Source organism: Gnatocerus cornutus, chromosome 5 (genome assembly GCF_029298725.1).
Source record: "Gnatocerus cornutus isolate USDA-ARS CGAHR chromosome 5, icGnaCorn1.1, whole genome shotgun sequence".
In the NCBI taxonomy this organism is placed as follows: Eukaryota; Metazoa; Arthropoda; class Insecta; order Coleoptera; family Tenebrionidae; genus Gnatocerus; species Gnatocerus cornutus.
The window spans coordinates 18,197,872-18,222,357 of record NC_142237.1 but is presented as its reverse complement, the minus strand read 5'-3'; the positions used below and the strand labels follow the sequence as shown (position 1 = coordinate 18,222,357).

The following is a 24,486-nucleotide window of genomic DNA, read 5'->3' as shown; positions in this document are numbered from 1 at the left end:
TAAAAATCAGAATACTTCATTTTAATACAAACCTTAATTAAATCCTATTAAATTCGATAATTTTCGACAGTTTTAATTCTAAATCAGTGATTTTCAGAGGTTAAATCACTTCTAACTTTTTCACTCTGCTAAATTTCAAAATTTTCCAGTAAAAAAAACAGAATTTTTTGGAATTTTTATTTTGTAAACTAAAAATGTCAACCACTTTTTATTAAATTGCGCAACTTTGACAATTTTATACTTTTGACTTGTTTATCGACCGTGTTAATTACCAAAATTTTAAAGTCAAAATCGAATTAAAAAAAAAATATTTTAAGAGCGAACTTAAGATTTCCACCACTTTCTATTACACTTCGAAACTTTTGAGAGTTTTAATTAAACCCTAAATCTGTAAAATTTTGAGGCTTTACACTTTCGACTTGTTTATCAACTGCTTTAAATTTAAAAATTTTAGCGTTAAAAATCAGAAGATTTAGAAAATTTCTATTTTGAAACGAACCTAAAACATTCACATCAGTGATTTTCAGAGGTTTAATTACCAATTTTTTTCAACTCTGCTTAATTTCTACTAAATTTTAAAATTTTAGAAGAAAAAACACAATTAAAAAAATAGTCTATTTTGAGGACAAACCAATAATTTCCACCACTTTCTAATAATTTCCAAAATTCTAGATAATTCTAAAAAATAATTATTTATAACGTGTAAATGACGAGGGATCGTAAATAAAAATTTTAATTCCATTAAAATTCAACACACAAATTCAAATACAACTAACCTTTGAAGAAAAACAGTTGGAAAGTTTTCTTCGACCTGACCAATTACAAAGTGTACTTCTTCAACAAGAAAAGTTCGAAATAATAATTTTGTAGGTAGAAAATATCCCACCATATTTATGTAGATTAATGTAAATCCAAGTCAAAATTCAAAACACGCTTGAAGATAAGAGTCGGTTAAGTTCATTTGGCTCGGCTTCAACTCCATTACACTGTTTTTTTATTATTCTGTTGCCCTACTTGAGAAATTCTAAACCGTTTTAAATATGAATAGACTTATGAAAACATAAATAAGGCTGGAAATTTAACATCGTAAAAAGAAACACTCCAGTTATTCATAAAGAAAGCTGTTACCGAATTCTCGAATAATTTCTTAGAAGCAACAAATTGCAGCGTGCTCCCCCATACAGATAAAAAATGAAAGTATCATCAAACATCTTTTTTTTTCCCCGGCATTTTATTATTACATCCACAACTTCCTGCAACCGCTGGCCTCAAAAGCTTGTATTTGCTTGCTTTTCTCAAGTATTCCCATCTCATATCGGAAATTCTGAAGTCTCAAGATTAAATTTACTTTCAGATTATGATGCAAATTCTGCCCAACTTCATTACGGAAAAATCAGCTTCGCGAATTCGTTCGGTAGAACACAAAGCTTTTATTTTATTGGATCGATCTTATCCAAACGAATGATCACGGCTAAACAAACAAAAAATATTCGGAAAAAGTCAATTGAGTTTGAAACGTAATGGAGATGCTTTATTTGGTTATTTTTGAAAAAAAAAACGACGCCAACAATTTCAGTTCGTGCATTGGCTACGAATTCAGCTTCTCATGAAGTATTCAAAACGAACAATAAAGCGTGATGGCGATTTTCGTGCTGAATGAAGCCACGAGTGGGTGGATTACCTTTATGAATTTTTTTATAGATTCAAACATTAGGAAGCTATCGGTTCAATCAATCATATTCAGTTGGTTGTCACACAATTTGCGTATCGAAGCTCGGGGGAATAATTTCTCTTCTTAATTTGGAGACAAAAAAGTCGGGGAAACGTGCTTTTAACGCCGGGGATTTTTATTTTTCCACTGACAGAATTACGGGTTTGTTTATTAACGACGAAAATATTGCGTGTGGTTATTGAAATATGACCTGAAACTAACAGTTATTTAGCCCGTCTGGAACGAAAGTTTCATTTAATTTAGTCCGGAAAAATCTGAGTACAGTAAAAGCGAATTTTATTCCCAGTTCGGAGTGCATTTCCAATGAATCGAATCAATTTAATCTACTTGTGAGAAAGAATTGTTTAGATTGAACACCGGGAAAGTGCGAATTGTTAATTGAAGAGCTTTGCATGTTTGTAGGGGCATAATTGTCAACCGGTCCCGTTTAAAGAAATGCTCTATTTTCTTTGATTTCCGAGTTGGCACGGCAACTGCATAACTAACAAGCCGGAGTGTTTTGAGAGTTACTGACACATAAAATACACAACAAACAGACGAACAATAAAAATAAAAACCCTACAAAAGGGCACGCCACAAAGCCTCGTTCAACATTGTCACACTAAAATTAGCGCACGTTTCTACTAAAACAAACCGAGTCAAGGTCGGTTCTACATCGGGCGTTGCCAAAATCAAAGATTTCCCCATAAATCCAATTGTTCTGGCGACAAACTCGCATAAATCGAAAAGCAGAGCCAGAATAGTTCGATGATGAAAATAGAATGAGTTTTGCTCAGGCCTAAAATGAAATTTCGCAGTCGAGGTCAGAGGGAGAAGTTCCTCTTTGGATGAGTAACTGACCTAATTTCTTGGAGTGTGGAGGACAGGGAGAAGGTGGAAAGACTTGAGTATGCTCTACCCTGACTCTAACCCATTAAATCAGGTGCCCTTCATTACCGCAAACGCTGGCGGTTTGTGGCTCTCGTTGCGGCCCTTTCCATCACACGCGAGGTCTAATTTTTATTGCTTAACCCTTCATTTCCACAAATTCATTTGGGAAAGGCGGAATCGGTTAGATAAGCCACGAGGCCACAATCAAGCGGAATTATGGCGTTTTGGAGGGATGAGCCGTCACATGGAAATAAAAAAAAGTGGCAGTTTGAACCAAACTATATAACTTTACAAAAATACGACCGAATTCATCCTGTCATTGTCATTAAAAACGCATTTTTAATTATGGAGACTTCATTAAACGGTCTTTAATAAAAATTAATTTTATGGACGAGTCGTGCTCCGAAGCAAAACAATAAAAATACGTTTCTGACATCATTTTTCTAATTTTTTGAATTTATTCTACTTTTTTATTCTTACCTATTGTGCAAAATATCAAAAAAATTAAAGTCTCCAAGGAATTGGAAGCATCAAAACAAGTCAAAAAAAAATCCAGATAATCTAAGGAATTAAAAATCGATAAACATCCTACACATTAGTTGAAATAAAAAATACATACCTAATCCAAAAGATGTTAAACGGAGTCTCAATAATCAAGGAATTTAAAGAATTTTACGAAATCAGACTCCAAAGAATCCAAGAAATTTAAAGAATTTATGGAATCCAAAATAACATAACAACTTTATGAATCCGAAACTAAATAATTAGAAAGTGTAAAATTAATTCAAAATTTAAAATCCCATAATTATGTTAGTTTTATTAGTTCCGAGATATTTAAGTTTAAAAATTACGAAAAATAAGAAAAAATGAAAATCAACTTTCCGAAACTTTGATCGGCCATAACTCAGTTATCTGTTGTCGGATCTGAATTTAAATCCCAGATTTGGAATCTACGAAAAATTCTGCGTACATTGATGTATAATAACTTAAGTTTACTCTAAAAAATAAGCGAGATGTCGATTTCAGAAGTTTAGCATAGTTTTAGTCACGAATTTTTGCGAAAAATTGTAAATTTCGACTGCAGAAAAATCAAAGAACTATTTCTTATGTAAAAAATCGCGAGAAAAACGATGGCGCAAACCGCATTCCAATATCTGGAATAGTTTCCGAGATATCGAGCACAAATTGTTTCGAACATTCAAAAATTTGACCCTCTGGCGACAACACAAAAATTCAAACGGCCATAACTCAGTTATTTGTTGACAAAAATTCAAAAATTCCCATGTCTTTGGATTCAGCGTGAAATTCTGCGTAAAATGAGATCCAAATTTATTGAGTTTCTTTAATAAATAAACGAAGCATTGGCCAAAAACTGTTTAGAAAACGTCATTTTAGGGTGTTTTTCAATCAATGTTTTCAAAATGAAAACGACGTTTAATAGCTTTGAATTATACATCAGTCGAAAGAGGAGCTCGAGGTCTATCTGCTTGCTAAATTTGAGATCTATCGGACAAATAGTTTACGAGTTATGACCAAAAATAAAAAAAATGAAAAATTTTCATCGTTTGAGTCGGATTTTTTTTTCGCGAAAAATCGACTATTGAATTTTGGGCTTTTGATAACATTTTCTAACGTAAAATGAGCCGAGAAAAACGATGGCGCAAACCGCATCTCAATATCTCAAATAGTTTCCGAGATATTTGATTCTAAAAATTACGAAAAATGAGGAAAAATGAAAATCAACTTTCCGAAAGTTTAATCGGCCATAACTCAGTTATCTGTTGTCGGATCTGAATTTAAATCCCAGATTTGGAATCTTCGGAAAATTCTGCATACACTGATGTATAATAACTTAAGTTTACTGTAAAAAATAAGCGAGATGTCGAATTCAGAAGTTTGGCATAGTTTTTTTAAATCATGAATTTTCGCGAAAATTTGCAAATTTCGACTATTGGAAAATCTAAAAACTATTTCTTATGTAAAAAATCGCGAGAAAAACGATGCCGCAAACCGCATTCCAATATCTCAAATAGTTTTCGAGATATTGAGCACGAATTGTTTGGAACCTTCAAAAATTTGGCCCTCTGGCGACAACCCAAAAATTCAAACGGCCATAACTCAGTTATTTGTTGTCGGATTTGCATTTAAATTCCAGATTTGGATTCAGCGTGACATTCTGCATAAAATGAGTCGAAATTTATTGAGTTTACCTACGAAATAAAGAAAGCATTGACCAAAAACTGTTTGGAAGTGGTCGTTTTGGGATGATTTTCAATCACTATTTGTAATGTAAAAACGACGTTTAATACCTTTGTATTATATATCATTCGAAAGAGGAGCTCGAGATCTATCTACTGGCCCAATTTGAGATCGATCAAACAAACGGTTTACGAGTTATGGTCAAAAATAAAAAAATTGAAATTTTTTTATCGATTGAGTCGGTTTTTTTTTTCGCAAAAAATCGACTATCGAATTTTGGGATTTTAAGCACTTTTTCTAACGTAAAATGAGCCGAGAAAAACGATGGCGCAAACCGCATCTCAATATCTCTAATAGTTTCCGAGATATTTAACTCTAAAAATAAGGAAAAATGAGAAAAAATGAAAATCAACATTTCAAAACTTTAATCAGCCATAACTCGGTTATTTGCAGTCGTATCTGAATTTAAATCCCAGATTTGGAATCTGCGTAAAATTCTGCGTTCACTGATGTATAATAACTCAAATTTACTCTAAAAAATAAGCGAGATGTCGATTTCAGAAATTTGGCATAGTTTTAGTCACGAATTTTTGCGAAAAATTGTAAATTTCGACTGCAGAAAAATCAAAGAACTATTTCTTATGTAAAAAATCGCGAGAAAAACGATGGCGCAAACCTCATCTCAATATCTGAAATAATTTCCGAGATATCGAACACGAATTGTTTCGAACCTTCAAAAATTTGGCCCTCTGGCGACAACCCAAAAATTCAAACGGCCATAACTCAGTTATTTGTTGACGAAAATTCAAAAATTCTCATGTCTTTGGATTCAGCGTGACATTTTGCGTAAACTGAGACTCAAATTAGTTAAGTTTGCTTAATAATTAAACGAGGCATTGGCCAAAAACTGTTTTGAAAACGTCATTTTAGGGTGATTTTCAATCAATGTTTTCAAAATGAAAACGACGTTTAATAGCTTTGAATTATACAAAACAGAAATCAGAAATAATTTTTTAGGGCGAATAAAATATTTTCAATTTTGTAAAACGGTGTAAACATGTATGAAAAATGTGGGTAATATGCAGAAAAAGCACTTTATGTTTATTCACCTAAAATTAGAGCAACATTTATTTTACAATGATAAATGATAAATTCCGCGTTGAAAATCACCATCAACCAAAAATTACATGAAAATGTACAATTAAACGTACCAAAATCCCACTCTAATAATGATACAAGTAAAAAATCAATACAACAAAACAAGAGTTGTGTTTATGGAAAAGTGCATTCGAGAAAAACTTGTTGAAAAAATTTTATATCCCTAAATCCCGAGCAGGGAAAATAGGATTTGTCAATACACCTCTCGTAATTTTTTTCTTATTTCGTTCATCCGATATTGTTATGCCTGTGGCTTTGCTGTTTTCCCATCTTAATTTAATGAGCTCGTGCGACCCACCTTGACCCCCCGTAATTTTCCAGCTAAATAGTAACAGTTATTTCAACTCACGTGTTCTTTTCACGCCTCATAAAACTTTTCATCACTCCATTAACAAAAGGTGGCAATAAATTACAATAACGATAACATGCAAAGTAAGGAATTGTCACCTTTCGTCTTCCAAATAAAACGCGCGTTGTCGCTTTCCTACTGACACTTCTGACCGTTAATCAGATACTTATTTGTTTCAGTTCAGAGGTTATCAACATGCAAAGCCGTCCAAAGTAACATGATACAATCAAGTCATTCTCTTAACTAAAACCAATAGAAAAATCAATTTCCCAGCGCCACTGCCGTATAAAATTTCCTATTCAGGTACAACGTACCCACAGCTCAATATCTTATCATGAAAATGTATGTAAATATTATTTATTTATGAAAGAAAATAATATATCGCTTTGGCGGTCACGTTTGACACATCCCACAAATTATTTTTATTAAAGCGAACATTAGCGAGACCCAATCAATCGTGCTCCAGATAATTATTTCACATTGTTATGATTCCAAAAATCAATTTAGACTGATAACTTATTTCATTATTTATGGTTTTCCTGGTTCCAAAAGTGGTGACTCAGCGATCAATACCAATCTCAATTGGCCTAAAGCCTGCTAATTACCGAAATGAAACAAATTGATTTGATAATTGTATACCGTCATAGTGAAATTCACCTGCGGCACTCCTCTTTCGTCTATTCGATTCATAAGGGTATTATTATTTCACATTGGTCATAATTAATTTGTCATTCATTCAGTGTACATACATTCGGTTTTTGCTTTGTTTCGATTGACCTTTACATTGTATATTGTGAATATTAAAAACATTTTCAAAATATCCCAGTTATTCAGCATTTGGTCTTTTATGGAATAAGAATTATAGAGAATATTTGAGAATCCAAAGATAAATAAAACTTTAAAAACAATGAGCAAACCTAAAAAATTCGGAAAAATCCAAGAGAACCCCAAAAAATCGCGAGTATCTTAGGAAATCCTGGAGAATCTTGGAGGATGGTAGAAAACCGAAAAATTCCTAGAAATTTACTACTGAAATTTACTGAAAAAAACTAAACATCTTAGAGAGTCTTGGAGAATGGTAATAAAAAACTGTAGATAATCATCAAGAAATGCCATAAAGTCATAGAATAGTCCTCAGAACCATGATAACCCTAGAAAATCATTGAAAATTTACCTAAAAATTGTAGAAATTACTAAGAATCTAAAAATTTTGTACTGGAGCAATGGAAAGTCATTTTAAAAGTGGAATTGTCTCCCGATTCTGAATCCAAGGCACATTTTGCTCCATCAGGTCAGGACTAAGAGGTATTTGTAAAATACGTTTTTTGTAGACCACGTTCACTGTTTTTTTTTCAGTTTTATTTAACTTACAAAATCTCTATAATATATTATTAAAAAAGGTTAATAAATAAGCTACCCTACCTGTAGAAGTCGCCAGAATATTTTTAGAGAAACTGATGGAAATCTCAAAAAACGAACGGTTTTAAACACTTTTTGATTTCTATAGAAATCCTAAATTGGTACCTTGATTTTTTTTACATAATACGTCCGTCGTTATAAATGATAAAATGCTTTCTAACGCGGTGTTAAACACGTTATTATGTCTAGAAGTTAGATGACAAAGAATATGAAGTAATTTTTTTGTAAATCCACGTTTTGTGAACTTTCAAAGATTTTGGAAAAAAATTAATTTCAATTTATCTCCCTATTTTGTGCTAACAGATTGGTGGGTAGTTGTGTTTTATTAGTTACCTATTATGTTTCTCAGAAAAATCTAAACAAGTCCTTTCAAAGATTTCCAGCCTCTAATTTTTTTAAAAACTAAGAACTTGTCCTCAAAAAGTATTCTAGAAAATTATCGAGTTTAGGGAAATATAAATTATACAGGGTGATTAAAAAAAGACGCCCGTGAGTGGAAGTCCAGGTCCTTTTGAGTTAAACCATCTCAGAAATCAAAGCAAAATTAATCTAGGCCTACTCTTCTTTACAATATATATTTTTTTCAAAGTAAAACTTGGCAATGCTGTTCAACCCTTTCTAATAAAATTTTACATTCGGCAGTTCTGTAACTAAGCAACTAGGTAATACAAACTTAAGAGCTTTACAATGTTGCAACATTGAAAAATTTTCTACAAATCGAAGAAATTGTACATTTACAAGTTTAAGAAACTTGGTTTTAAGGACTTTTGTCCTTTTTTGATATAGAATATTGTTAACTGTAAAACATGTGATGTCTAATAAAATTGTTATATAAAGTTTATCCAAATAGAATTCGATTGTTTATAATAGAAAGCGCCTATCTTAGTTAAAAAAGCACACATTTCGTTTTAATTTTTAATTTTAGGCAAAGCAAAAATAAGCTACAACATGGTAGCATGAACGCCTTTTTTTATCACCCTGTATAAAATCTTTCAAAATCTAATGAATTCTAAAGACTAATCAAAAAAAAAAACATAAAATACCTCAAAAGTAACAGTAACTGGTGCTAAGAAACTGAATAAAGCAAATATTAAAATCATTTAGATTCGCAGAGAATCCCCAATAATATTGCATGATCTTCGAGAATGGTAGAACATCTCTGAATATTCCAAAATTACAACGAATTCTGTGAAAGCAAAGAATGCTGCATTTCCCACATACAGTAGACTCTCAATAATTTGAAACTCAAGGGACCTGGCAAAAAGTTCAAAATATCGCGAGTTTTAAATATAGTGTTATTCAAATAATCGAAAGAAAGACGAGAAAAAATTTAAATAAACGAAAGTTTAAATGCAAACAGACAATAATCAGAATAAACAAACCAATCAGAGAAGAGAGCCTTAAAATCCAATAACTCCACTTTGACGAAAAATCGTAAAACTTATATTTTTAAGGTATTAAATCTTCTAGTGAATCGATTTATGTTAGGACGAAACTTCCAAGAACCTTTTATTTAAAGACAAGTTAAAAAAATGTAAAACCTGATTTTAAATCCGCAATGGAATTTTTAAGAATGCCTTGTTCAGGAGTTTTCTGTTTTTCTTGTACGCCCACGCGAGGGAATTCAAATAACGAAAGTTCTGGAGGGAAAAATTTATAGTATTTATAGGCAGGATTAATGAGGAGGACCAAAATACCTTGAAATTTTTCAATTTATCGAGAGAAATCGAGAAGACCGGAAAAAAACCTAGACAGAATCCTAGAAAATCATACAAAATACTAAACAAAAATCTTTGGGACTTTGTAAAATTATAGAATTGGAAGATTTGTTCTCATTTCTTGCTCCTGGTTTTTAACCTTCTAGTTTTTAACAGACACTCAAACAAAAAACTCATATTTGGACCAATTTATCTAAATCAAGAATTTTGTTTAGGAAGTGACAGTTTTGATAACACGTTTGTCTAGTATTTATCTTCAAACCAAACTTGTGACTTTTTCCTTGTCCCCATCGTTTTGTTAGTAACGACCCTGAGTGTGCATTCATCAATTTTAAAGCAAATACGGAAATAATGTCAGTCTTACCCCTCCCCGCCAGAAATGATCAATATAAACTTCACGCACTTTCCCGCTTTGGTAATGCAAGTCAATAAAATTCAGTAGAGATATTTCTGCATCCATTAGGCCCGAACCCGTGAATTCAAACGACACAATTAGTCAATTTTTCGTTCATTAATAATTGTCATTCCCATTTGAGAGTCCCGTTAATTGCGTGTCCCTCCCTATTAAACACAATGATACACTTTAACAGGTAGATTAGCGAAACATTCATCGATTCGATTTTGGTCCGCAATAAAATTACGGCTGGGGATTACAAATCGCTGAATTAACCCAAAATGCCACAACAATTCTACAATTATCGATAACAACATTGCGATACCATAATCGCTGACCCAAAAAAATGGCAAACCGGAAGCGATATCTTCGTGTTAATATATCAAACGAGTCTAATCAATGGACATAATACAAGCCTGTTTGGATATAACAAAAGACCATTAATCTTACGGATGAGTTTACCATCAAAAGAATTACTTTTCCGTAATAAGTTGTCTGTGTTGATAAATATTAAAGCTCGCGTCTTACAATGTTGCCGGGAATATCAACCCATTTTGTGGTAATAAATTGATGTGAGACTTTTAATATTATTAAAAAAAAAACGTTGGGGCGACACCGAAAGAAACTCAAAATTTGCGCTGCATTAAATTAACGTCGGTGTTGATACTTGAAGAATTCTCATCAATCAGTTGATATGTTGCCAGCTTTGCACTTAATTCAATTTGTTTATTGACGCACATTTCTTATTTTTGGAACTTATAAAAATAATGTTCGTTTTGTGGTAGTTTCCAAACTGCTTTGACTCACTGCAGCTATTATTTATTCGATCGAAATTTGAAAAATTTTTAGATGGAGTTTCTTCAACTACGTCGTAAAAAGTTAAGACATTTCCTGGATGTCTTTTCCTCAACCTTTGAGCGGCAACTTCGGCGTTTACGATCCTTTCGTGGACATTTCAGAAATGCTCAACTCGAGTGCTTTAATTAATACTTAATTAAACCAAGACTCTTTCATCGTTCTAAGGAACCAACTTTGTGTGTCGTCCCAGAAAAATTTAATTAGTTGCATCCTGGATTGCTCTAACAAGGGATGTAATTTACAACTCATCTAACCCGTTCCCGAAGGCCTCTGCTCTTTGCTTTAACATAAGTAATTTAAGGGGGTAATTAGAGTGTTTGTGGTATAAAAATCAGTTTTTAAAATCCACGATGTTTCAGACGAATCAAAAAGGAAATTGTTGACTTTCCCAAGAGCTTGTAATCAAACACAAAAAGCCGCTGAAATTACCAACATAAAGGCGATTAAACTTGGAGAGTGCAACAAAAAGACAGCAATGAGCATCAGCAATTATTTATCTTCGTCGTGAACCTTGAACTTTCGGATAATAACTCCATTATCACTTTACTAATTCGTGGGATGTCAAACACTTTTGATTTGGCATTTCCATCTAAACTCTGAAAAATGGGGCAATCCCCAATTCATTAATCATTCACACTTTTTTCCATTTTCCAATGCATACATCAATGAGTAATGGATTCCGGAAAAAATTAAATTCTACCCCAAAATACGCGTTCCCAAAGAAGATGGATGTAAATATTTTCTCGTAGAAAAATAGACACGGGAAATTAATTATAATTATATAAACTCGTTTAATTAAGGGAGAAGTGTCACGGTGGAGTTTCAAAAATCAATAGAAAAGTTAGGTGAAATTGTTGCGAATTTTCTCACATTTCCGACATGTGCCAGCCTGGATTCCAAGTGGCGCTAATTAAATTAGGATAATTAACGCCGTGATATAGAAAATATGAAGAAACTTTGCCACGGTAAAACTGTTAAAGGTAAAAAGAATTTTCAAGTTTCTTTTTAATTTATTGTCGTTGAAGAACATAAAAGAAAACACAAGTTGGAACATGAGTTTCAAGTTGTAATGAAAGTCTAAAATTATGCCAAATCGAATCTTTTTTCCGCGCTCTGGACCAAGACAACGATAATGAAGTTCGCTCGGAAAGTCCAAACCTCAGTTTGCCGGGAAAATTATATTTCCGGTCGGTAGCTTGTTCTTTTTGTGTAGGGCCACTAGTTATTTTAACAAAGTTTGTTTGAAAGTAACTCAGTGTTGCAGTAATTTTAGAAAACTAATTTATGAGAAAATTCAACAAAATTAACAATGCTAGTGTTAATCTTCATTAAACATGCGACGAAACCGGGATTTGTGCGAAATCCCAGCGCCTAATTAATTCGTTAATAATTCCACGTAATTTCGAACATTTGGTGACCATTAAATAGCATTTAATCACCCAAGAAGCACAAAGCAGATGCACATAATGCAATGAACCTGACTGACCATTTATTACCTGGGTAGTTAACAGATGCGAATTGATTAAACTCACAAACAGTGCGAAGCAAAATAAACGAAATAATTAGCAAACTAACGAAACGAGTTTTAGATCAATAGACACTCTCTAGACGACACATTTTCAGACCGGAGAAAATTTAAGCGAAATGTTACCTGAAAATCGCTGGTTTTTGTGGAGACGGCGTGGAAACTGGTTTTTTCAAGCCGAGAGGTAAAATTTTGGTTAATTAAAAGTCAGTGTAAATCAATAGTGGCTACACCTTTGTTGAGACTTTTCTTCAATGAAGCTGTCTTGTCACGGCCACGCTAATTCTCTGTTTGTCAACCGTTTAGCACCGTGTGATTTAATTGTAAGTAAAAAATCAAAAGCTTTGATGATGTAAATCAGCTTAAACAATAGTTTAATTCATTTTAACAAGCTTTATAAGGCCATTGGTCATCATGTCATATCAACAAAGCCGGAAATGCCAGATTAACAGTCGCTTCTTCCATCGCAGCCACAAGAAAACACCACAAACTAACTCACCGATATTTACAAATCCACGTGTATGAATACTTAAGTCCACTGAAATTAAGCGCAATTAAATAAAGTCGCGCTTTTTCGCTCGTCCACCGCACTCGCGCCACGCAACCGAAATCCGGCAATTGCAAATTTTTGGAAAAGAAGAGCCGGTCCCGTCGCGCTTCTTTCAAAATTCATCGAAACATCCTCTCTAGAAACTCGCGGCAACAAAACTGGAATATTGGCGCCGACGTCGAAGCGTCGATGTTCGTGCTTTTCCGCCCTTTCCCGTCGAAGACGTCACAGCAAAAATCAAAACAAACGACGGCGGATTCGCCATCGCCCTCTTCGCTATTTTCAAGTGACTTATCAAATTTGGTCACGGGACCTTGAACGGGGTGATCAGATGATGTTGAAATGCCGGATTTAAATAAATTTCAAATTATTCCGAGATTTTGCTTTCACAAGTGGTGTTTGTTTGCGCTATCTTCTGGAGATACAGTTTATTTGACGGTTTCGGGAATTGATTTATATTTTGGGAGAGAAATAATATTTTGGTTTCGGTCATTCTATAATGAGAAGAGAAAAAATGAGGGAATATTAACACTGATTTATGTACTGCATCTTACAATAAATGTTTTACATTTCTTGTTTATTTATATCTCCCCGGTTTTGTTTCACACTTAATCAATCATCCGCGAGGAGCTTTTAGACAGACCATTTAACATCGCCTTTGCGTTTTTTTTTTTGAATAAACAAAACCAGTGGAATTATAATGGCTTGCGACTAATAACTTTTCACCACGTTACGCAACCTTAGGCGCACTTACCCTAAATTCCCTCTGAACACATCACACGGACTTTTTATTCCTCTCCTTAACGACCGCAAACGCAATTTCATCTGATATTCAGTTCTCGTGTTTTCACATAGAATTGTTATTTCTCTGCTAAAACCGCTACAACATATTCTTACGGACCCTCACTAAATCAATTACAGTTGCTCGTATGTTCAGCTTCAGGCTGTGTGCAATGTACAGCTACCAAAATGAGCTTGATTTAGAATTATTATGTTTATTCGCAGTTTAAACTAATTTTGAGTATTTATGCTCCATTAGATTGGTATTGTTGGTTATAGGTGGTCTTGCATTTTTTACATGTTGGCAGTCCTGTCACTTCAAGCCTGTCTTAGGAAAAGAAAAACAAATTCCTAAGCCCACAACGAAACTCATTTTTCTTATTTATGCTGCACTAGGTTCTCATGTTTTACATTTTTGCTATTCAATCAATTCTTTTTTTTACTCGTCATTCGTTAAATTTATACTAATAAAAAAATTTTTTATTCATAGTGTTATTTAGAAGAATTTGCTAAGTTTTTTTTTCATGTTGGCATTTCGGTCGTTTGAAAATTTATATCATTATTGTTTTTCATGCCTTCAATTGCGTAAACTTAAATTCAATATCAGAAAATGTACAAAAAATTCAACAAAAACCGAAAAGTGGCGCCGCTCATTCCATTTTCCCGCCCGTCGTTTGAACAAAGCAAACACGTGACCCCGCAGCGCCCCCTCATTGGTCCTACGAATACTAGAGACTAGTTTGTACAATTTCTTGATTGGTTCGCATCTGACAGAAGCACTGACAATGTCAACTCCCGAAACAAAATGGAGTTGACAGGCTTGATCCATGAAATGGCCTTGTGTAGACTCTGTGGCCAAGAAAACTCAAACGGTACTGAACTCTTCTCACCAACAGAAAATGAGCAAAATTTAAGTGAACTTGTCAACAAGTATCTGCCTCTAAAGGTAAGTTTCTATTATGACGAGGGACGTGCTTTGATTCCTACTTTTTGTTTTGAGCGGGAGATTCAAATTTGTGTTTCAGATCGAAGATGACAACAAATTTCCGACGAAAATATGTCCTGGCTGTAATATCCAACTGGAGGCTACAATATCTTTTATGGATTTGATTATCGATGGGCAGGCGAAATTGAGGAGGCTGTACAAGGCGCAGCAAGAAAAGTTGTGTCGGCAAGAAAAGCAGAGGATACAGCTGGAGGAGGCTCTTAAGAGTGTTAACCCCACGTCAAGTGTGGATACTTACACGATACAGTCAGATGAGACTGGCGAAAAGTTTTTGATACAAAGTATGGAGGTGTTGAGTGTCCACTTTGTTTAATTGGTTGCTTTTAGTTTTTTCACCAGGGCCCCTTTTTCCTCCAGAACATGAGTTGTCGCTTAAATCTGAAGGACTTACTAAACCTAGGAGAAAACGCGGGAGGCCCCCAAAACCGCCACAAACCAACAAAGAAGATCCTCCTTCTAATGGTATTGAAGAAATACCTGAAGACAAACCAGAGGAGGAAACCACAGAAGATGGTAAAAGAAAGAGAAGAATTAAAGTTCCTACAAGATACTCAGAGGCGATACAGGGGAAAGAACTAGACAAAGTGTTCAAACAAGAAGGAGTGATTGATGAGGAGTCAATATCTGATGAAGATGAGCCTCTGGAGAGTCAAGACTCTGGTAAATCTGTGGAGGAGGTGATTGGGAGGTTGGAGAACGAAAATGGAGAGGATTTGGGTCAGCCTGTTGTTATTAACAAGAATTTGAATAAATCTAAATTCAAGAGTAAAACAGGTAATTTGTATTTTGGTTCTGTGGTGTTAATTAGAAGACAGTTAATGCAGGTAATCAGTCAAGGAAGAAGAGGAAGTTTCAGTGTGGCGCTTGCGGAAAGGAGTTTCTCCACCATGGAAGATATGAACTCCATAAAAAAATGCATGAACTGAACTACAAATGCATTAGTTCTGAATGTAATTTTGAGACTGATAAAAAGCAGATGTTAGAACAGCACCAGAAAGAAAGTGGACACACTGAGTTTACAATCTTGGAAAAAGTGGACATATACGTAAGTTCCGTCTAGATTGTCTTGAATTTATTAATTTATTCCTTCAGGGTACCCTCGAATTATCCCCCGCGACTCCGCCCCAACAAAAATCACCAAAAGAAAAGGACACCGTGGACGTTATAAATCATAAACAATTCATGTGTAAGACATGCAATAAGTCCTTCACCTGTAAACAAAACTATGAAGTCCACATGAAAGCCGTGCACTCCGGCGAGCGTCCCTTCGCTTGCGAAATCTGCAACAAACGCTTCTCATACGCTAACTCTCTAAAACTCCACCTCCTTCGTCATTATCCGAAAAACGGAACCGATGAAGACTCCAACGCCCAGTATAAATGTCCATCGTGTCCTAAAACTTTCCGGCATCCTAGCAGCCTCCAGTACCATAAAGACTCAGAACACACTAACTGCAGATTTGTGTGTAATAAATGTAACAAACCGTTCAAGCACCGGCAACTTCTTCAACGCCACCAAACGGTCCATTCCAATGAGCGCCCCCATCGATGCACTCAATGTAACTCCGCTTTTAAGACTCGCGCGAATTTGATCCACCATACTAGGACAGTCCACGCAGGGCAAAGAAGTCATTGGTGTTCCCAGTGTGATAAAGCGTTTGCTCATAAAACCGCTTTGAAGCTCCATCAGAGGTGGCACGCTGGGGATCGACCCTACCAATGCGAATTCTGCAAGAAGTCGTTTTCGCAAAAAGGTAATCTAGTGGAGCACAGGAGGATCCACACAGGGGAAAAACCCTACCAGTGCGACTACTGTGGACGCGCTTTCACCACGTCTTCACAGTTCCGTCTCCACAAGAAAAGACACTTGGATGAGCGCCCTCATCGCTGCGAGTTCTGCCAGAAGAGTTTCTTACATAAAGTCACTTTGAGGTGTCACATGAGGCGACATTTAGATGACCGACCGTTCAAGTGTAGCTTGTGCCCGAAGAGGTTCCCCGAAGCGTGGACTTTGAAGAAGCACGAGAGGGTGCACACGGGGGAAAAACCGTACAAGTGTGATTTGTGTACCAAGGCGTTTGCTGATAGCTCGAATTTAGCAAAACATAAGCGAATACACCGAACTTTGAAAGGTTGGTACGAGCCAAAATTGCATCCTTTAACCATTTTTTTGTAGATAAACAAATGCTGTTTGTGACGTACGAGAAGGAGGGGGGCGATGCTATTGTTACTTACATTGAGCCTCAAGAGACCATTGCAGAAACTAACGCGATTGTACAAGTAGAGGACGTGGAACAGCAAACTATACAATTGCAACAGTTGGTAGACCCTGAGGGGAATCCCATCAGTTTTATTACTCAAGATGGGCAACAAGTCAAGGTGGTCACGAGTACTGAGGATGGGCAAGAAAACATCCAAGGGTTGCTTCCTGATGGGACGTTGGTGCCGATCAGTTTGACCACCGTTCCGGAGAAAAATAAACCCATCAGCGACGAGGTAATTAGCATCAGCCGGTATTGACATTTCTATTTCTAAAGAAGTCATGTCTTTGATTGAACAGTGTGTTTATATGAAATTTGTAAACTGTAACTTTCCAGAAAATCGACGTCGCAATTGAAGGTCAGCTGCTGTCGACCGACATTCAGTTCCTGCCCAGCGACGACCCCAAAGTCGGTAACATCCAGTTCGTGGCTGAAGACAACCAAAATATGTGTCTAGTAACGACGTACAACATTGAAGATTCCATTAATCCGCAGTATTTAAACATGTCTTAGGAAGTTTAACGTGGCTGTATTTAGAACTTGTATAATTTATTTTTATGACTGGTACATATACATGTTTTTAAAGTTGCCAATCACATTGTAGATATTTATTACACAAGCGTTTTAATAAAAAAATATAATAAAAAACCGCTCAATTGAGTAATAAAATAGATATAAAGCAACAACAAAATGGCAAAGTGAAACGCTGCAACGTTAAATTGTGAAATTTTGGGTGTAGTCGTACTCGATGGTTGGTATAACTGACTGCATGAATTTCAGAAAAATTATAAGATACATGTGGACTCCTAATTCCCCGCCGCCCTCAGTCACAGTTTGGATTATGCTTTTCATTACTTCGGCGTGTCTGAAATTTTGTGTTTTATTTCAGTTTTTTGCTTGGAAAGACTTACCTGCAGGGGTGGACCGAGGCCATTTTGGGGACACTCAGATGGGGATGGGTTTCCATCGTAACAGTTTTCATCGCGTAGTCTTTGCTCACATCTTGATACAATTCTTCAACTGAAAGGGGCTTGTGGTGCTGTAAAAATTGATATTAGCTAGAGAGTTCATTGCACACAGTTGGCAACACCGCCGCTTTTTTAAGATCAAATAAATAGTCAGTTGTGCCAACCTCGTTATTTAAAATTACCTCGTTGTACCCCGTCAGCCACAACCGTGGCGTTTGGTAGTATTTATCGTACGTAATGTGCAGATCGTATGTGCGCGTGTGTATGATTTCCCCGTCTTCGTCAGCCCCCTTGGACGTCGACGCCGACGGCTGAATTACAGTGGTAGCTTGTGCATCATCCAGCATGCCACTTTCTTCAAAAGCCTCCATATCAGCCGCCTCTTCATCATCTTCATCGTCGTCGTCGTCGTCGTTCTTCTCATCGTTTAAGGCTGCCTCTTCCATGCTCTCCCCCTAAACAAATTAAATTACTCTCCGACCGTCACAATCAAGACATTCAAATACTTTGGAGTTACTCAGGGTCATTTCCGACACTTTTTCCTCAACAGCTGCAGTAGTTTGGTCCTGATCATAGTGATGAGTGTCCACCCAACCATTATCAGCATCATCAGACTCGATAATTCTCTCCAATTCTTCAGAGTATTCCATTTGTTCGCACCTCCGCGTGCACGGCACGTTGCGGGTAACTAAAAACTGCTTGTCTTTTGGAAGATACGGTTTCGCTTTGCTTTCATCGCCCCCTGCCCACTGCCACGTGGGGCAATGATGTACCAAGTGGTCTCCTGCGGCGACAAACTCTTCCGGTGTTAGAACTCCAGTCTCTCTGAACTTGGACTCCTGGAACGAAAACAAGGAAAATTCCACACTCGCTCGGTTTAAATTACCTTCAAAACTGGAGTTAAATATTCGGCGACTCCTAGAGCTGTGCCTTTCACGCTGTTGATGACGTTCTGCATGGTTTTGTTAGGTTAATTATGCAGAAGTCCGGATATTTCAAGTTAAAGAGCAACTTTAAATTCCATTCTTTGAGGTTATCGATCGGTGTCAAAATTTGACGTGTGAGAGATGTTTGACAGAAACCAGCTGATGCGCCATGTGCTCGTGCTAAAAATGTCTTCACGTCAGTGGATGGCGCCGGGAAAAATTACAGTAATTTAATTTTGGTAAGCTGTTTGTTGACTTCTCAAATTGCCTTTTGAATTTTTTCAATATGAAATAGCGGACGGTTATAGCACAACCAGTGGCGTGCAACATTTCAATTGTTTGTTTTTGTTCGTTTTTCAAAGATTTTTTGAAAGGTGCGTTTCTTCGTAGGGTTAACAACCAGCAAGAGGTAACATAAAGTTGACCCACTCTCACAGAGGTGTATAAATTACCATAAATCAATAAAACCCGCGTCGTTGCCGACGTGAAGTTAATTAAATCTCCTCTATCCCACCTTTGTGTACGTCTCTGCCCACTCCGTGCGCTGCGTTACTGTTTCAACCAAGGTATGTTGATGCACACGTTTCATTTACCTTCTTGATCTTCGTTGGTAAACTCCGGAAGCTTCCGGTGAGCAACAATGTGATAATTCAACATATCAAAAATGTTATCAATACAAAGTGCGTTTTATCAGTGATTATTCGTTATCAGTAAGAGGAGGCGTGCCAAATGCCATACATCCTAGTACGCGGCAATTTGGCGGCCTATGGACAACGTTACCCCTGGAGAGTTTTAGTTTCGGGCCTGAAAGCAGCAGATATAGAGCAATTAAACCGGTTTGCTTCTGGGGGTTATTGCGACGATTGTACGATAGTTTACATGCAACATCCCTGTGTGATTTTAACAGCTCTTGAAGTGCTTGGGTACAAAGTTGTTGCTTCCTCTTCAACCTCAGTGAAGCAAGACTACAACGAGTACATGTGGACTATGAGAAAAGATTTCGCCGAGCCAGAGCCCCCAGTTAGTGACGTGTCCCCCGCCACGGAATTGAAAGAAGACTAGAGATAACAAGTAGTGATATGGAGATACCAGCGAATTTACTCATGTCGTCCGGAACGTACGCCTATATCGCCGTTAAGGCCTCTTTACACGCCGCAGATAGCTCAGTTTTTGGGCTCAACCAAGACGAAACCGTCGCTTTGGTCAAACGCTTTGACAACTACAAGAAAGATGTCATCAATGGAATCCTCCTAAAGGCGTCACCCATTCAAGTAGTCAATGCATTGGGGCAACTTGGATATCGCGTTGTGGGAACCACTGGAGAAACAGAAATCGTTTGGACAATGCAGCGTGACGTTTAAATTTCAAGAATTGCGTGTGTTGACTTTATACCTAGAAAACTTAACATTAGTGCTATGCAAACGTTCTTAACATTTTTATTTATGACCTAAGGTGAGTGGAATCCAATAATGTCGCGTGTGCGCTTAGCTTTAAAAGTACTTTTTCATTACCCCTTGTATCAATCATAGCTGCAGAAACAATACCACTGTGTAAACATTATTAGTGGGCTAATTTTGGAATCCAATTACTGTGTGCTTACATAAAAATGATTACACGCATTTAATTTATGGTTTTATTACTTTTCAACAGACAAAATTTGTTTGGATGCAAACCTTTCCGTTTCAACATGCGTGATTCATTTCGGTTTCAGTTTTTCTAGTTCCCGTGTGTATAATCAAATCGTTATCTCAACCCTGTTTAACTCCACCCACATTTTAAACCAATTGAATTTCAGGTGGACATCAAATTCCGCAATTTTTGATCGGCTTTTGTTAATGTAAGCGGGATTAAAGAAAGAATAATATATACAGGGTGAATCATTCTTACATTATTGGTTGTTTTCGACTTTTGTTTGTTCCAAAAGGAATCATAAACTTGCTATGAACTATAGAAACGAGTGTAGAAAAGATGAGTCAAAAAACGAAATAGTTACTTTTTATTGCTCTTTGACCTGAATTGGGAACAAAAACTTTTGTAATTAAGTTTGCTTCATTCGATGCAATAAAACACTTCTACCATAAATTAACGTGTTATCTAATCAAGACAGATTAAGGTTTATTGTGTTATAAGACGTGAGCCTCACATTATTCGGTGTTAGTGGCAATGAAAACAATAGAAATTGATAAGAATCAGAATGTGGAGAAGCGACGAGAATTTCACTGTCAAAATTGCTAGCTGATTAATGGCATCCACCTCAAATTTAAACTTCGCGTTTTAACTCGGCGGGATATTTAAAAAACTAGTGTTTCCGAGTTTGTTTTTTTGGCACTATAAGCGACAAATCTAATCATAAATTCATATTCCATTAAGCGAAAGCAACTTCTTGTGAAACTCAAAACTTGTATTTCCACACCAAAGCAAATAGAAACGAACACCTTTCACCTCTTTGCTATATTAGTACTTCTCAAAATAAATATGAGCACATAAAAGCTGTAATAAAGACTTGAAAATGACCACCGAGACGTGATATTGAATGAAATAAGGAGACAGAAGCAGCTGGTACGATACTAATTCAGTTGGTAAACACAATTTCTAATTACTACCGTATCAGATATCGCTCGTATTGGTTCAAAAAATTAACAGAACCAAGCGCCGTAAAACTGCGCTTCAATCTAAAAAACCGTAAAACTTGATACAATTTCCCTTGTAATCCCACATTTTAACGAGCAGTAAAACAACTGTTTGCATTTGCTCCCTAAAAATAGTCTTTCTGTTTTTTTCCAGGACTGTGCAATGTGTGAGTGTGGACATAAAGGACCAAACTCGCTTTCCCAGTCCTTGGACGAATTAGAATTCGAACGAGGGCTGTGGTTTGCGGCTCAATACGGAGACATGGAACGAGCGTTGCATCTTCTAGATAAAGGCTTTCATGTCGACCAACGTGATGCTGCTGGTTATACTCCTCTTCATTACGCGGCCAGAAACGGTCATTTAAGTCTTTGTAAACTACTGTTGGACAGGGGGGCTTTCGTGGATGCTGTTACAGCCCAAGGAAAAGCAACAGCTTTACATCGCGCTGCTGCTGTAGGTAGTAACTTGGAAACGTGTCTTCATGATGTAATTCGTTTTGTAGGCAAATTAGAAGTGGTGAAGTTGTTGGTGGAGAGACGAGCGAACTGTCTTTTGAAGGACGCGGATGGGAGGACTGTTCTGCACAGAGCGGCGATAAACAAGCATATTGATGTCTGTGAATACTTAATCAAGACTGAATCAAAGTTGAAGGATGAAGTGGATAATCATGAGAAAAAACCAGCGGATTATGTTCAAAGTACTGAGCTTCTTAATCTATTTAATGTAACCTTATGAGGTCTTTTGAAATTTAATGTTAGGCTAAGGAGAGTATATTTCATGTTAATAAAGGCTGCACTGACACACGCAAATGTATAAAAGTTACTTTTATTGAAAACATAAAAATATCACAAAAAATTTCCAATAGCTATAAGATCTGTGTTCAAAATTGACTAGATGCTCTATAATTTATAACACAAGGAGGGAATGCTACAAGGTGTGGGCAGTTGAAACTACCTAAATCATTAAACCTTAGGCGTCTTTCTATTCACATCTCTACATCAATGGTCCTTTTATAAACATCTAAATCCCACTTAATACTGGCTAAAAGACAGAGATCATTTCCTCAAACAATTTCTAAAGCTAAATATCTCTGCAACCAAACCGGTAGAGGAAGTTTACTAATTTTAGTCATTAAATGTCTCCCCAGACATTTCCTGATTTTAATCCTGCAAACTTCCCTTAGCTGCAGAGGCGTGCTTTTGACACTAACTAAAAAATCGTGCACTGGATCTTCAGGTTGATTCTTAAGAGAATTCAAATCAAAAGCGAGATTCGATAAATGAAATCCTGAGAAAACTATAAGTCTAACTAAATCGAGATTTCCGTGACGTTTTGCTAAACTCAAGTTATCAAAATAAGCTCGTTCGTCCCGTAGATTTACGTCCACGCCGTGCCGTACCAAAGCGTTGGCTCCGTGAAGATTTTCTAAAATGATCGAGTAGAAGAGAACACTTCCTTGGTAGCTCGTTGCGTTCATATCGGCATCGTAAGACACTAATAAGTCGATAAGTTGTTCCAAACTGCGTTTTTCCCGGATGTCCTGGACGCAGATGTGGAGAGCCGTCATGCCGTTTATGTTGTTCACGGCGTTTACGTTAGCACCTGGGGAAAAATTACATAACTCACGTCTTTACAATGTTAAATAAGTTACCATGCTTCAGTAAGTACTTCACGACTGTTAGATTTTTCCTAGAGCACGCCACCATCAACGGGGTATTCCCTTGATCATCCCTGATGTTAAGAAGAGCCCCGGCTTCATGCAGCGCCCGTACCATCTCAGCATTGTTGCTCCTGGCGGCTGCATGCAACAAATAATGGCTCTGTACAACTCGAGCCCCCGCGTTCAACAGCATCATCGCGATGGAAGTGCAGTCGTTCCAAACCGCCCTTCTTAGCGGCGTGAACCCTGCAGCGTCTTCCTGGTTTAGTCTAGCCCCGTTCTTAATCAGGAGCTGCACCGCGGTCTCTCTGGACCCTAAAACAGCTAGCGAGAGAGGCGACCGTTCTTTCATGTCAAAAACATTAATATCTGCCTCATTTTCAATGAGAACTTGCATGATTTCTACGTAACCGTGTTGTGCGGCGACGTGCAGCGGTGTCCTGCGTTCGCGACAGGTGCAGTTGACGTTCGCCCCCTTGTCGACTAAGTAACGTACGAGAGGTAAGTGGCATTTTGAGGCTGCGATGTGCAGGGGGCTTACAGAAGCGGCGTCGCTTTGATTAACGCTGATTTCATTGAAAGTTTCGACGAGGTACCGCACGAGTTCCATGTTGCCTGATCTCACGGCGTAGTGGAGGACGTTTTTCCCGTGGCTGTCGAGTCTCGCGATGTCGTTATCTGGGGATTTTAGCACCAGAGAGCTTCTGTTGAGGATGCTGGCATACCATTGGTAGATGTTCATTTCAGGTTCTTTCTCGGGCTCCGGGGGAGGTTCAGAGTTCACCTCCATGTCCCATTCCAGACCCTCCATGCCCTCAGGAGTGGGGCCTTCCCCAAAATCGGGTTCATCCACGTCTTTTCTCACCACAAAATAGCCAATGTTTTTGTATTTTCTCTCACCACTGAGATCTAAGTGTAGAATTGGCTTTGGGCTTCCGTCGCTTTTTATAGTGAAGTCAATACTGGAGCAGTTGGAATAGTCAATTAGGGTCTTCACCACTGAGAGGTTCCCAGTCTGAGCCGCCACTCCAAGAAGAGTCATGCCAGTTGAACATATTTTATTGATGTTGACACCTGAAGGAGGAAATCAGAGCGGAGTTTGAGGGGGAGAGACTGACTTACCCCGTTTGAGGTAACACTTGAGACACTTTAAGTCATTTTGAAGGATGGCATGCATTAACAATTCATTGAGACATTCCATGACCTTTTTCTGTATCATCTAACAGACATGGTAGTTCTTGGAGACGGGTTTGTGTGACTACGTTGGGAAATTATTTCGCATTGTAAACATTTTGCAATTTAAACTCCATTTCTTTGTTGTTTATTTTTGACATATTGTTGACGTTTGTAATTGACACCAGCTGGGGATTTTTGCGAAAAGGTTGCCGGTCTGTACGTAACGCGCGAATTTGCGGCTAAAAAAGTTTTATTTACATTTTAATAACACAAAAAAACAGGATAAAGAACTAATTGACCACACCAA

General features: G+C 36.9%; 7 protein-coding genes across 11 annotated transcripts in view; 4 read left to right on the top strand and 3 right to left on the bottom strand.

The window, feature by feature from the left end:
* Nucleotides 1-12,951, bottom strand: part of Pde9 (phosphodiesterase 9) — an 86,132-nt gene extending 73,181 nt beyond the window's left edge. For 2 of the 3 annotated variants that reach the window (XM_088036633.1, XM_088036634.1), the window contains exon 1: nucleotides 12,349-12,951. The gene's annotated coding sequence lies outside the window, so the exon portion shown is untranslated. The remainder of the gene's footprint in view (nucleotides 1-12,348) is intronic. The other variant, XM_088036632.1, reaches the window with a different exon arrangement.
* Nucleotides 12,952-14,296: 1,345 nt separating this feature from the next.
* LOC148175352 (uncharacterized) lies at nucleotides 14,297-17,412 on the top strand. The gene is made up of 7 exons (XM_088037057.1): nucleotides 14,297-14,498; nucleotides 14,578-14,839; nucleotides 14,886-15,332; nucleotides 15,374-15,603; nucleotides 15,651-16,689; nucleotides 16,734-17,053; nucleotides 17,155-17,412. The coding sequence occupies exons 1-7, from the start codon at nucleotides 14,358-14,360 to the stop codon at nucleotides 17,329-17,331; spliced, it is 2,616 nt and encodes an 871-aa protein (XP_087893183.1). The 5' UTR covers nucleotides 14,297-14,357; the 3' UTR covers nucleotides 17,332-17,412.
* Atg3 (Autophagy-related protein 3) lies at nucleotides 17,347-18,777 on the bottom strand. The gene is made up of 5 exons (XM_088037061.1): nucleotides 18,673-18,777; nucleotides 18,293-18,625; nucleotides 17,969-18,241; nucleotides 17,730-17,857; nucleotides 17,347-17,683 (listed from the first exon to the last, which is right to left on the bottom strand). Exons 1-5 carry the CDS (start codon nucleotides 18,742-18,744, stop codon nucleotides 17,533-17,535), a joined length of 957 nt encoding a protein of 318 aa, XP_087893187.1. The 5' UTR covers nucleotides 18,745-18,777; the 3' UTR covers nucleotides 17,347-17,532.
* A 90-nt stretch (nucleotides 18,778-18,867) lies between these two features.
* LOC148175348 (palmitoyltransferase Hip14) lies at nucleotides 18,868-22,161 on the top strand. Of its 3 annotated transcripts, none has more exons than XM_088037067.1 (3): nucleotides 18,868-18,951; nucleotides 21,497-21,800; nucleotides 21,846-22,161. In XM_088037067.1, the coding sequence occupies exons 2-3, from the start codon at nucleotides 21,506-21,508 to the stop codon at nucleotides 22,076-22,078; spliced, it is 528 nt and encodes a 175-aa protein (XP_087893193.1). In that variant the 5' UTR covers nucleotides 18,868-18,951; nucleotides 21,497-21,505; the 3' UTR covers nucleotides 22,079-22,161. The 3 variants fall into 3 exon arrangements, with proteins under 3 accessions (XP_087893193.1, XP_087893194.1, XP_087893192.1); XM_088037068.1 differs by lacking the exon at nucleotides 18,868-18,951 and adding an exon at nucleotides 19,193-19,278; XM_088037066.1 differs by lacking the exon at nucleotides 18,868-18,951 and adding an exon at nucleotides 20,073-20,164.
* On the top strand, nucleotides 19,273-19,774 carry LOC148175350 (uncharacterized). Its single transcript, XM_088037069.1, has one exon. It carries the CDS (start codon nucleotides 19,442-19,444, stop codon nucleotides 19,772-19,774), a length of 333 nt encoding a protein of 110 aa, XP_087893195.1. The 5' UTR covers nucleotides 19,273-19,441.
* Nucleotides 19,792-20,073, top strand: LOC148175349 (uncharacterized). The gene has a single exon (XM_088037070.1). The coding sequence runs from the start codon at nucleotides 19,792-19,794 to the stop codon at nucleotides 20,071-20,073; it is 282 nt and encodes a 93-aa protein (XP_087893196.1).
* LOC148175347 (uncharacterized) lies at nucleotides 22,153-24,402 on the bottom strand. The gene is made up of 3 exons (XM_088037058.1): nucleotides 24,126-24,402; nucleotides 22,995-24,077; nucleotides 22,153-22,945 (listed from the first exon to the last, which is right to left on the bottom strand). The coding sequence occupies exons 1-3, from the start codon at nucleotides 24,220-24,222 to the stop codon at nucleotides 22,407-22,409; spliced, it is 1,719 nt and encodes a 572-aa protein (XP_087893184.1). The 5' UTR covers nucleotides 24,223-24,402; the 3' UTR covers nucleotides 22,153-22,406.
* Between the last annotated feature and the right edge of the window lie 84 nt (nucleotides 24,403-24,486).

Coding starts and splice junctions, on each gene's coding strand:
- LOC148175352 (XM_088037057.1), top strand. CDS start 14,358: ATGGAGTTGACAGGCTTGATCCATGAAATGGCCTTGTGTAGACTCTGT. Junction 14,840..14,885: donor CGAAAAGTTTTTGATACAAA/GTATGGAGGTGT, acceptor GGTTGCTTTTAG/TTTTTTCACCAGGGCCCCTT. Junction 16,690..16,733: donor AATACACCGAACTTTGAAAG/GTTGGTACGAGC, acceptor ATTTTTTTGTAG/ATAAACAAATGCTGTTTGTG.
- Atg3 (XM_088037061.1), bottom strand. CDS start 18,744: ATGCAGAACGTCATCAACAGCGTGAAAGGCACAGCTCTAGGAGTCGCC. Junction 18,626..18,672: donor ATTTAACTCCAGTTTTGAAG/GTAATTTAAACC, acceptor TTTTCGTTCCAG/GAGTCCAAGTTCAGAGAGAC. Junction 17,858..17,968: donor GGCTGACGGGGTACAACGAG/GTAATTTTAAAT, acceptor CAATTTTTACAG/CACCACAAGCCCCTTTCAGT.
- LOC148175350 (XM_088037069.1), top strand. CDS start 19,442: ATGCCATACATCCTAGTACGCGGCAATTTGGCGGCCTATGGACAACGT.
- LOC148175349 (XM_088037070.1), top strand. CDS start 19,792: ATGGAGATACCAGCGAATTTACTCATGTCGTCCGGAACGTACGCCTAT.
- LOC148175348 (XM_088037067.1), top strand. CDS start 21,506: ATGTGTGAGTGTGGACATAAAGGACCAAACTCGCTTTCCCAGTCCTTG. Junction 21,801..21,845: donor ACATCGCGCTGCTGCTGTAG/GTAGTAACTTGG, acceptor TTCGTTTTGTAG/GCAAATTAGAAGTGGTGAAG.
- LOC148175347 (XM_088037058.1), bottom strand. CDS start 24,222: ATGATACAGAAAAAGGTCATGGAATGTCTCAATGAATTGTTAATGCAT. Junction 24,078..24,125: donor CAAGTGTTACCTCAAACGGG/GTAAGTCAGTCT, acceptor TTCCTCCTTCAG/GTGTCAACATCAATAAAATA. Junction 22,946..22,994: donor GAAGTACTTACTGAAGCATG/GTAACTTATTTA, acceptor ATTTTTCCCCAG/GTGCTAACGTAAACGCCGTG.